The 12,731-nt window shown below is 30.9% G+C and overlaps 1 protein-coding gene across 2 annotated transcripts in view; it reads left to right on the top strand.

Annotated features, from left to right (window-relative positions):
- LOC143068372 (E3 ubiquitin-protein ligase UBR2-like) overlaps positions 1–12,731 on the top strand; it is a 56,169-nt gene that overhangs the window by 39,754 nt on the left and 3,684 nt on the right. For both annotated transcript variants that reach the window (XM_076242375.1, XM_076242374.1), the window contains exons 28-45: positions 692–846; positions 1,428–1,521; positions 2,473–2,570; positions 3,041–3,288; positions 3,756–3,908; positions 4,127–4,267; positions 4,665–4,832; positions 5,255–5,355; positions 5,803–5,914; positions 6,790–6,850; positions 7,183–7,270; positions 7,883–8,035; positions 8,856–9,086; positions 9,719–9,794; positions 10,269–10,402; positions 10,996–11,104; positions 11,567–11,704; positions 12,260–12,430. In XM_076242375.1, the coding sequence (XP_076098490.1) occupies positions 692–846; positions 1,428–1,521; positions 2,473–2,570; positions 3,041–3,288; positions 3,756–3,908; positions 4,127–4,267; positions 4,665–4,832; positions 5,255–5,355; positions 5,803–5,914; positions 6,790–6,850; positions 7,183–7,270; positions 7,883–8,035; positions 8,856–9,086; positions 9,719–9,794; positions 10,269–10,402; positions 10,996–11,104; positions 11,567–11,704; positions 12,260–12,430 (2,431 nt within the window). The remainder of the gene's footprint in view (positions 1–691; positions 847–1,427; positions 1,522–2,472; positions 2,571–3,040; positions 3,289–3,755; positions 3,909–4,126; positions 4,268–4,664; positions 4,833–5,254; positions 5,356–5,802; positions 5,915–6,789; positions 6,851–7,182; positions 7,271–7,882; positions 8,036–8,855; positions 9,087–9,718; positions 9,795–10,268; positions 10,403–10,995; positions 11,105–11,566; positions 11,705–12,259; positions 12,431–12,731) is intronic.

Below are 12,731 nucleotides of genomic sequence, written 5' to 3'. Positions count from 1 at the left end.
CACCTAAAGAAAACAGTAACATAAATAAATGGTTTAAACGTATCTTGAATTGTCAAATAATTCTTATCAAAATCAAGCCCAGCATGAAATTATTATTTCCCATATGTAGGAGAACTATGAGGATATAAAATGAACACTTTATCATACTAGCAAAACAATACCGGAAATCTGACTTTTGTCGATCAACAATATTTTTTATGAGAATAAAAAGATCAAAAGTTGTACAGTTTAGGTTATTAAAGATTAAATGGGTATAATCCTGCATTATTCAATATATTCTGTAGATCATATCAGCGGTCAAACCTACCGATGGGGATCTTTCCATGTCTTGATTTGGACAATGGTTGTTTTATTTCGTTGGACACTTAAATTCGTGGATAAAATCATCCACGAAAACCACGAAAATTGGTACCCCACGAATAAAAGTACTTTCACAGTAATAGCAAAAGTAGGCGAGACACTTGGTTCCGTGAAACCCTTAGTAATTTTTCTCACAAGATTTTTCTTTCTAAGGAAACTTGATTTCATTGTTGTAACGTTCACTTTAATAACAAAGGTTGCTGTGCTCTTTTATATTATTTTTTTAACATTGCCCCCTCTTTGTGCAATCAAAGGTTGATTACTGTAGTATATACTTGTTAGAGAGTTACATGTAAATGTATGTACATTGACTATAATTTATGTATTACAGCATTGCCACCCCCAGTACCACCAAAGGTTACACCAATGTTTGAGCAACTTGTTGGGTTGCTGCAGTGTGACATTATGGTACATATTATGCATCTCATTCTACAAAGAACGGTGGCAGTCAGGTCAAGGTCATGGTCAGAAGCTCAGGTTGATAGGGTAAGTATTTTACTTGAAAGTCAACATATCATACCCGTAATTCAAGTTAAGGTTCAACTGTTGTAGATGATAGTTTTAGAGACATTTCAAAAAGTTAACGGAAGTTTGTCAGACATTAGGACAATCATGTTTGAGGTAATAAATGTAAAAATAGTGTGAGGTCACTGATTATTAACACTTGCTGGTTTTTTTTTAAACAGTCTACAGGTTAAAAATCCCACCTTATGATAATGAAATGCTAATCACACAGTTTATTTGCCAGGTTTGACCATAATTTGTTTCTGCAGTCATTCTTACTACATGTACTATAATATTTCAATTGTACCCATGTAAGGGCTTTCCAATAAAATATACATGGGACTCAGGGAAGGCATGTTGACATCTCAACTATGATAAGGTGTTAAAAGACTATGTTTTGCAGTGAAAATGTAAGAGAAATTCTAAAGATGCCACTATAGATAGTTATCCCATTTTCACACTGCCTTTCTTGGGTGAGATATGTGTTAATGGAACAGCCATAAGTTAATTGTTGAATGAAGTATGTGCTTAGAGCTTTTTAATTTTGTTTCAATATTTTACAGGTTTTGCATTTAATAGGACTTGCCTTGCATGAGCAGAGGAGAGCAACACTGGAAGGAAACCATAACTTTGACTTCCTTGCCAGAGCATTGAAAGGTAACCTTTGAAAGTAATACTTTAGCCAATCTGGTCTGCTCTCCAATAAAATGAACATATCTTTTAAGATTGAAATTTTCTTTATTTTCCTATGAATGATACAGCTGTATAGCAAACTAATATGTCTATATAAATAGGTATACAAATACAAGCTATGAAATTATATTTCATTATTAGGGAAACTCTTAAATTTTCACTAAATCTTCATAATATATGTTTCTACAGAGGTCAAACTCATCTCTATAATACAATATCTTTCCAATTATCAAAAACTTTTATATTTGAGCAGCAATTGTAAGTTTTCACATAGATTTTCTGTTAATAGCTTAATAATGCTATTTTGCATGTTATCAATTATCAAACTGTAACTAAATTAAGCTTATTTTTCATGCAAAATATTTCAATATATAGTCTCAAATTCTATATTCTTAACATATAATATACTGATATTGTAATGAATTTATCCACATACATTTCTCAATTTTGCAAAACAGTGAAGTTTCATTGGTTTATTATTTTTTTACATTACAAATTTTTGACTTCAATCGTTTAAGCAATGTAACAATGAAATTGTGATTCAAATGTGTCAATCTAGGTGTGCAGGGGGCAAAAAAATGCCAGAGTTTCACTCAAATAATTGATTCATTGAAAGTCTTCTGAACTTGACGACTTATGGGATGTCTTCAGATTTTCAACAAATCTAATGGAACAAAATGAAACCTGATAGGTAAACACATTCTGCATCTCGAATATTGAAAGTATGTGTATATTGAATCATTCTTTGAGATAAACAAAATAAAAACTGTGATTCAGCCTCTAACTTTTATGTTTACATTTGGAATTAAGTTATTCAATCCCCCTTCAATAAATGCAGTGAATTGAAATTTTCATACTTGTTTTTCAAATAGTTTTGGGTTTACTTTTAATATTATTATGTATATTATTTGACAGATGACAGAAATATTTTAACCTTGTTAGAATCACTTGTTGCTGATCATCGTAATATATCCCATGATTCAACAGACAATTTATTGACGTGGGTTGTTAAGGTAAGTTTGATATGGAGAATTTATTGAAATGAGTTGTAGTTTGTTACATCATTAACTTCCATGTATCAGGTAGACCAAACATTTTACTGTTAAAAATTTAGAAATATCATTAAATTCCAAGTATCACATAGACCAAACAATATACATATTTGAAAAAACCTAGAAATGTAAAATTGAACTGTGCTAGAATACCCAAGTTTCACTTCTGAGGAGAAAAGCTTTGACATATTTAAAAAGACTTTCCCAAACAATAATTGTATACTAACACAGTGTCTATGCATCAGATGTTTGGAAATTAGTTTACACTTTGGAATTAAAAGAAAATTTTTGTTCTCTTTTAACATTTGAAATTTCTATTTGTAATTTGGAAGCCTTGATTGAAAAAACTTCCAGAAAAACCAAATTATATATGTGTTTCTGTTAAGTAGTATTGATCGTTTAAAATCTGCATGTAATGATTTATCTTACAGCAATTCATGGAGATACGACAGATGACTAATTCTAATGTGACTGCTAGTGCATTGGATGAATTGTCAGCCAGTACTAGACAAGAAATAGAATTAGCCAAAAGACAAAAGGCAGAAATAGCTGCTAAAAGAAGAGAAAAAATAATGGCAAAGATTTCAAAAATGCAGAAAAATTTTATCCAAGATAATGCAGATCTGTTTGAAAGTACTGATGCTGAATTGGCAAAAACTCCATCGGATATGGATGTCAGGTAATTATACTCTTTTAAATTACATTTCTTTTTCTATATGATTGATATTAGAAGATGTGGTATGATTGCCAATGAGACAACTCTCCACAAGAGATTGAATTATTAATTTTAGAAATTAACAACTATAGGTCCGTGTACAGCCTTCAACAATGAGTAAAACCCATACCGCATAGTCACTTATAAAAGCCCCAGAAATGACAAATGTCTGCATAAAAGATTCACCTAGTATCGGAGATGATAGTCGTAAGTAAGTTCATTTTATTTAGAGTCGGTACATATGTACAGTTGACAATAACAATGACCTTAAGAAAGCTCATACAACCGACTATGAAGTAGGGAAGGGGGTTTGGGGAACAATATTTTATTCAACCTTGGTTCTTTTTAATCAAAATTATCTTATTAGAGATTTTCTAAAAAAGTAAATGGTTTTACTTTCTTATTACATGTTTTGACTTTGTATGTTTCAGTATATCTGACAGTAGGTTTCCTGTAGCCCTTGGTAGAAACCAGACATCCGTAGGATATGTAGGTTGTCAACATGCTACATGTATCCTGTGTCAAGAAGAACAAGATGTCCGACATAATTCCAGGGCTATGGTTTTAGCTGCTTACATCCAAAGGTAAGCTGGAATTTTTTAAATGCAAATGTATGGAAGTTTAGAATATAACACAATAAGCTGGAATTTTCAAAATAGGAATTGCCTCAGGAGTATAATGCAATTTAAAGATTTTAATTGGACAATTTATAAGGTTGCTGTTGTTCAGGAGCAAAGCCTTATTACAATATCTTGATTCTTCACTTTATTCAGATGTAATGATGACATATTTTCTGTTACAGGTCTACAGTGCTATCACAAAATCGTAGTAAAGTAGTGTTAAATGGGGATAAATATGATCCAACATTTATGTCAGCTGACCTCAACACTGATGTACATACTAGTTCATGTGGTCATGTTATGCATGCAGACTGCTGGCAAAGGTAAGAAAGATGATATCAGTGCTCATTATTCCAGGCTTAATAAACAAGTGTTTGGCTGCCCAGGATAGGGATTCAACTTCCTAAATTTCTGAAGTGTGAATTAGTTGATTTATTAAAGGGACAAAAAAAGTAGTATATTCACAGACACATTTTGTTTTTACTTATAAATACCACATTGGATCTAAACATTGTGATGTGAAAGCATTTGTTAAGAATTGCATTTTTGTGCATTTTCATGTTTTATGCAGCAAGGTCATATGTATCCATTCCCTTTATATTCCATTAGATAAATGCCATTTAAAACAAGGGTTTGTGACAGAATTAAATAAAGTATTTAAATTTTCTTATAATTTTCAGATAGATTACTGTGATTGTTAATAATTTCCTTCTATTTTAGGTTTTTTGATGCATTACTGGCTAAGGAGAGACGTGGTAGACCATTTAGATTTAGACCTAGCCTAAGTTATAATGTAGATAACAGTGAGTTCCTGTGTCCACTGTGTGAATGTATAAGCAATACTGTGATACCTATTGTTCCTGTTCTGTCTAGTCTTTGCAAAGAAAGGTAGGTCTAGTCAATTATTAAATGCATCATGTGAAAAGCTCTGGATGTACAAACATCATAATATTGAAAAGTGTCATTAACAAACAATATGTCATATGATTAAATCGTTTTACAGACCTAAACACTTTTGTTTAATGTAAAGTATGATAGTGATTTTTTTTTTTATAGTAATCTATTAACCACATATTATCAGTCTTGTAACAGATAATTATATACAGTGGCACAGATTGAATTGTTTTTTGCAATTACTTTTCATTGAATTCAATATTTGGCATGACAGATGAAAGACACTTACAAGCATGGACAGAAATATTTTTTTTATAAACCTTATTACATGTACAAATCTCTACATCATTATCTTTTTTTTAAGTCTTGACATTGTAGCCTATGAATAAACTATACAAAATTTGTATTTGTTTCAGTGATCAAAAAAGTATTTATATAACTTTTAATGATTGGATTGATGGTCTTCAGAAAACTGTTCAGCATAGTATAGAGAAAGCTAAAGAAAATGAAGATCAAGGTAAATAGGACTGGATTAATGGGTTTACATAATACTTTCCTAAATAGTAAAAAGATAGGATTAAGTTTAATAAAAACAATGAAAAAAATAAAAGTCCACCAAATGAATTTATTTTAGATTTTGTTTAGCATGATAACTGAAATTGATTGGATTGGAATTCCTCCGAAAACTGTTCTAGAATGGTATAGTGTTAAAGAAAATGAAAAGAGTACTTGGTGTATATATAATGATTAATTCAAGAATAAAAATTAGAATATGTTTAGTGTAAAGTCCAAACATACTGCAGAATGGGGTGAGAAAGCATTAGAGAATAACAACCTAGAAAAGATTACATGAATCGGTACAAATGTTTAACTGCTTGCTAGTGGTTTATTATGAAAAAAAACCATTATATTCAAACAAAAATGATAAAAGATGAAAGAGAGTTTCTTTTCTTTTTTTATTTAGAAGATTCCTTGTTGTTCAAACCATGTCCATTACCAGTGGTTACAAGGATGCTAGCTGAAAGTGTAGCAAGAAATTTCCAGTTGTTGTGGGACTATGTCTCTGAGGATGGCAGGTAAAGAAAATTCTGTATTCTCCTTTTGTTACAGAATACCATAGTATTAATAAAACAACTTTAACATATAGTGTTATTAAAGTTAACTGGAAGTTGTGATATGAAATTGGAACAGGTTTCAGGTTTCCTTTTAATCAGGAAGGTATGAAGAATATTTCAGGTTCTCTATTGGAAAACAAGCTACACAAGTTGACAATTCTGAATGTCCATAATAATAATGTTTAAAGGAATAAAGCAACTTCGCCACCATGATTACTGCTACTGTATATTTTTCAGTATATAATTTTTCACTAAATGACACTTGTGTATATTTTTCAGTATATAATTTTTCACTAAATGACACTTATGTATATTTTTATGCCCCACCTACGATAGTAGAGGGGCATTATGTTTTCTGGTCTGTGCGTCCATTCGTCTGTTCGTTCGTCCGTCCGTCTGTTCGTTCGTCCGTCTGTCCCGCTTCAGGTTAAAGTTTTTGGTCAAGGTAGTTTTTGATGAAGTTGAAGTCCAATCAACTTGAAACTTAGTACACATGTTCCTTATGATATGATCTTTCTAATTTTAAAGCCAAATTAAACTTTTGACCCTAATTTTACGGTCCACTGACCATAGAAAATGAAAGTGCATGTTTCAGGTTAAAGTTTTTGGTCAAGGTAGTTTTTGATGAAGTTGAAGTCCAATCAACTTGAAACTTAGTACACATGTTCCCTATGATATTATCTTTCTAATTTTAATGCCTAATCATATTTTTTATCCAATTTCATGGTCCATTGAACATGGAAAATGATAGTGCGAGTGGGGCATCCGTGTACTTTGGACACATTCTTGTTCAGTATATAATTTTTCACTAAATGACACTTTTGTATATATTTCAGTGAACAGTTCTCTGACAGCATGAAGGACATGATTAAGAAGTTTGCTTCAGATTCTTATTCTGTGAGTAATGGTGCATTTCTTGTATCTTGATTTGGTATAATTATGTGTCTTCATTATTAGCTCTTTTATATTTTCTTCAAATTTATAATCTTTAAGATATTGTTAGCAAATAATAAAAGTAATGTTGGTTTTCTATTTGTTTCTGATCCTATGTAGTTGCATGTAACCTTTTTAGGTGCATTTTGTGTTTAAATATTTTTTTAATATACATACATGTATTTTTAGTGTCAACATCTAAATGTCATTGTGTATGACTTTTAAAAACAGTGGAGATTTTATTTATTAGTCTGAAGAATGTTGATTACAATTTTAAATTTTGAAATATATTACAGTTTGGATTAGGAGTAGAACCAGATGAAACCAACCCTAGAGTTCCAATCATGGCTTGGAATACTTGTGCCTTTACCATACAGTCCATTGGTTAGTACTTATTCTTCGTTTTTTGTCGTGATAACTTTTTCTATTACATTAAAATACTTTCAACTGTCAAGGAAATATAATTGGGCCTAATGGCCCAGCAGGAATCAGAAACAATTTCAACAGGTTTAATTCAATGTCTTGATCTCATGAGGTTCTTTGATATGCCGAATCCAACCATGTATTTATATTTTCAAATTTTTGTCAAATTTTTAAGTTGGTTAACATTGAGGTCCAAAGGGTCTGAAATTAAAATTTGATTGATTTAAAAAAAAATAATGAATTCTTGGATTCTTTTGATGCTGAATCTAACCATGTATTTAGATTTTGGATATTGGACCATAATAGGAAAATGTCCAATTTCATTTTTTTTAAGTTCTTGGAATACATTCATTCTGTTTATGAAACTTATGCTGTGTCAAATATTTGACCACAATCAAAATTCAAAGTTGTATCAAGCTTAAATGTTGTGTTTGTACTTAACTACACCTAACTGTTTAGGGTTCAATCTCTGTGGTCATATCAAGCTGTGCCCTGTGGATCATTTTACTAATAGTTGATATAAAGAATTGATACAAAAAATAAAATTCTCAATTTAATGAACTTTTATTTCAGAACAAATTTTGAGACATGACCAGAAACCATTGTTTGGATCATTGTCCTCCCGACAGTCTGATTGTATGGGTTCATTAGTAAGATTTGCTGCTGTATGTGGTCAGGTGATGAATTCAGACTTGGTCAAACAACATTGTCTCAAAGTACTGTCATGTAAGTTTTTGATTATTTTTTCTATAATTTTATTCAGGTTAATGTATTATGCACAAGTAAATGCAAGATTGAAAGGTCATTAATTAATCACAACAAAACAATTCAAATTTTAAGTCTTCATATTATTAGAAAAAACTTGATTGAGACAATATAAGATTCAAATGAAACATCTTATTGTAAAGTATTTTATTTGCCAAATATAAGCAGATGATGTAAAAAAAAAAAACGTAGAATAGAAAACAGATATATTTAGGAAACAGGAAGAAGAAAATGTAGGAATTTTTCAGAGACGCATGGTCAGAAAATTGAAAAACTGTTATTGCCAACTACTTTTACAGAACATCTGTTAATCTAGTTTCAATCTACACTGTTAGACATTCAGGAAACAGATAGTTGGTCACTACGACAGAAAAATGTCAAGATTTACACTATTGACCTAATAAAAGGCTAATATTGATGATTTTTGCATAGTTTTGGCCAAAATACATGTAAATATATATATAAAAAAAAGCTTAACCCCAAAAGATTTTTTACACTCATTAGCATCTTAGGGACGACATCAAAAGTTCAATGAAGGATAAAAAACTTAATTCACATAGTTTTTTCACTGACCCCCACACCCCCCCTCTTAACTTAATTTGGGAAAAATTGATTGACCAATAGGGATATATGTAAAATCGATTTGAGATTAACAAAACTTGCAGCAATGTTGACCCCCCCCACCCCCAAACTACTTGATTTAAGTTTTCTATCCTACATCGACCTTTTGATGTCGTCCCTTAGTAAAAATTAATTAGTGTTAGGTTGTTTCTTTTTTCAGTTTTGATTATGGATTCTACACAAGCCAATGAAAACATGTGCATACTCGATGTGGACTTATTTCATTATCTGACTTTATTGACAATGACTCTTCCTTCACTCCATGTTGAAGGTCAACGGTCACCTTTGTCAATCATTCCCACTGGAGGAATTAACAATCATCATGCTTTAGAGCTTGTGTTAACAGCTCATTTAGTGCAGATAATGCTTGTCTGTGATATTTCTTCTCAAAGTAAGTGGATTTTTTTGTTCAGATTATGAATATAGTATAATTCTTTCAATTTCTAATATTTCTTCCCTTATTGACTATTTGAGGATAGTAGAATGTAGAATAGTAGTGCAGATAATGCTTGCCTGTGATATTTCTTCTCAAAGTAAGTTGATTTTACTGTTAAGATTATTGACATAATTTCTTTCTTTCACTTTCTAATATTTCTTTCCTTATTAACTTGTTCCATGGTAGTGGAAAAGTTGATACTTACCAAACATACTGTTTTTCGCTTCTATCAAAGAAATTTGCAGAATAACCACAAGGGAAGCAAATCTTTATAAAAACTTGCTAATGGCTTGCTTTACTAATATCAACCAGAAAATTTTCCTATCGAATTTCAGTGGTTTTCTCTGGGCACTCTGGCTTCCTCCACCAATAAAAACTGGCTGCCACGAAATAGCACAAAAGAGGTTCTTAAAAGTGGTGTTAAAAAAAAATCAAACCTGAAAATCAAGGTCACCCATCATTTTGATTGTCATGGATTAGTCATGTTAAAAATTATCTGATTTAAACTTTTTGCTTAAATGATAGATCAAACTGTAAATTGTTAAGTTGTGCATTGAGAGGACCAAAGTATTTATTTTATTTTATAGGTGCAATGGAAGTGGAAACAGATTCTGATGATCAGAAAATGCTGGAAATATACACCAATGTTAGGCAGTTGGCTGGGTAGGAATAATACTGTTATCAAACATATAGGGATTTTTAATGGAGAGGATATTTAATCAATGTTACCTTTCTCAATAGAAACTAAAAATTTAGATTTCAAATTTGAAAAAACTCTCCTAGAATCATTTAACACAGTGCTTTGACTTGTAGTTGGTATGGGGTTTATAATGAATAATTTTAGTTTTGATAAAGAAATTTTGTATATCATTTATTTTCAAAGTGCTTAAGAAATAGTTCTCTCATGCCATGCTCTATGCTGATTTTAACATTGGTAGGCATTATATTTGTCAATATCTTAATACCAAGCGTTAGTCATATCAGAATTTTTATTTGATCCTTTCTACCACTAGGGAAAACCTAGTAAATGAATTTTTTTGAGTTTTGATGTTAAGTTGTTCTTCAATTATTTATGGAGGAAAAGTAATGGATTGATGTTCAAAAATTGATGAAATTTTTATTTTTTCTCTTTGACAGAATCCAAAGCCAGACTAGTCCTCAGCCTTGGCAGGTAACACAAATGGTTAAAGAGGCTTGTCTGCCTTTCCTGAGATGTGCTGCCATTCTCTATCATCACATTACCAGTATACCTGTGCCAAATATACTTCAGGGTATGTATCATCTATCAATATTATTTCTTCAAACTCTTATTATATTAGGAGTACATGTTACTTACTACCCTCTTCAATATGATAAGTTCAATGTTGTACCTGATAATTAACATAATGTCTATCATTTTCATATTTCCTATTCACATTGGGAGTTAGTTTACTCACTTGAGATTTTTCTATCAGCAGCTGTGTCATTTCAAAAGTAACAGGGTATTTATATATGGGTGAAATAGATCCTTTGCTGAAATTACATGTCACTCAATAACAATGAATTTCAACAAAGTATCAACCATCACTGGCACTATATAACAGGATTGTTTGCCTGCAAACTTACAGGATTGAGGTGTGACATACAAATTTTGTATCCCTTGTTATGAATTCACAAAAATAGTTTCAAAACACCATTTTGTTTTATTCCAGATTTTGAAGTTTTCCCACAAAAGACAATAATAATTAATTTTTTAAAAGCCCAAAAATTTGCTTCCAAAAAGCGATCATAATGGGATATTTTATGCCAGGTGAGCAACTGGTGCTCTTATGAGCATCTAGTTTCTTTTGTATATTCAACTTAGTATATTTTTTTTTATTTTCAGAAGCAGGCTGTGATCAGTTTGAGCCCATTTGTAGATATTTAGCTATTTCCTCACCTCTCTCCAGCTTGTTTGAAACACAAGGGGACATAATTCAGACTCTAGTCATGAGGTAATTTTAAAACCATGCATTTTGTGAAGTAAGAATTTGTAATGGCTGATGAAGCATTATGCATGAAAAAACCTGTTATGACAGTAGGTTATTATAATTTTACATTGTAATATTGCAAAAGAAAATTACAAGTATACTTAAGTTTTGAACAGAAAGGAAAAAGTTATGATAATATTTAATATAACTACAAACGAGTCTCTTGATACATGGCACAATTCTTCATATGGCTATGCCATACTGTGAGATGTGTTTTCAGTTCCTGTGATATTCTACTTTCTGTTTGCCAAAACTAGTAATGTCATGCAAATATAGAAAATTAATGTCATTGCTTTCTAGTTTTAGTCACCAATTGCAAAATTTGATTGTTAATATATTTACTGCAAAATAGAGTTGACAACATTGAGCAAGGATATAATTTGTGAGCATTAGCTAAAAATATGTCTTGTTTTAATTATGTTTCAGATGGTGCAGTAACAGTACTTTAAGGGACCGGTTCTCAGCCAGTAGTGATAAAATTATTACATATCCTTTACCTATCAATAGACTTGTTCCCTTACCTGAAGATTACAGCGAGCTTATAAACAGAGATTCTACATTTACGTGAGTGCTTTTACATGATCTACTGTATATGGTTATACATTTTTTAATGGTTAGATATAGGTTTAAATTGACTTTATTCAACATGTACAATGAATGAATTAAGAACTTGGATTTCCCCTCAAATTATTAAATTGTACATAAAATACCTACATTTGTATTTTAAAAGAATTAACAGTTGTTTTAAGAATGATAAGCAACTTCCAAATTTAATGGCTGCAAAAGAAAAAGTAGATATAAAAAAAATGTTGGTTTTAAAATTGAATTAACAACAAATATGTGTTAACATTGATTCAATAGAAAAGTGTTGATCTACTGAACATTCATAAGATATTTTTTGGCTTCATTGAATACAAATAAACTCTAAGATGATTTTTTTGGCAGTAAATTAATCAATGTATCCTCCAAAATGAATACCCTATGAATATTATACTTATATTGTGTATTTTATCGAATATTGAAGTCTTTCACATATCTTCAACTATTGTATGGCATTGATCTTTTAAAGAGTAAAAAACTTAAATGCTTTAAATTTTGTTTTACCAATTCTTTTGATAGATGCCCCAAATCAAATGGGGATGAAACAAGAGCCCCTACTATGTGTTTGGTTTGTGGACAGATGCTGTGTTCTCAGAGTTATTGTTGCCAGACAGAACTTGATGGTGTTAAAGTTGGTGCTGCTACTGAACACTCTTACAAATGTGGGGCTGGAGTAGGAATATTTCTCAGGTATGTAACTACCTTAAAAACAAATAGAAATTTTCTGTGATTGCAGAAAATAATCATTTTCCTGTTATTGTCATAAAGGAAATCATAAGTCGTTGAGATCAAAACTGATCATATTGCAAATATTTTGGCCTGAAGTTCTGAAATGCGCATCTGGTGCCGAAAAATTGGTACCATTAATGTTATTGAAACCTTCTTGGAATATCTGCCACAAAATATAGGTTAGTAGTAGGAAACTCAAGGGGAATTTCATGATTTTTTTTATATTTCATACATATATTGTATACATTATTTATATACAAAC

Source organism: Mytilus galloprovincialis, chromosome 3 (genome assembly GCF_965363235.1).
Source record: "Mytilus galloprovincialis chromosome 3, xbMytGall1.hap1.1, whole genome shotgun sequence".
Taxonomy (NCBI): domain Eukaryota; kingdom Metazoa; phylum Mollusca; class Bivalvia; order Mytilida; family Mytilidae; genus Mytilus; species Mytilus galloprovincialis.
The sequence above is the reverse complement of the archived record's forward strand: the minus strand, read 5'-3'. Positions and strand labels throughout refer to the sequence as shown.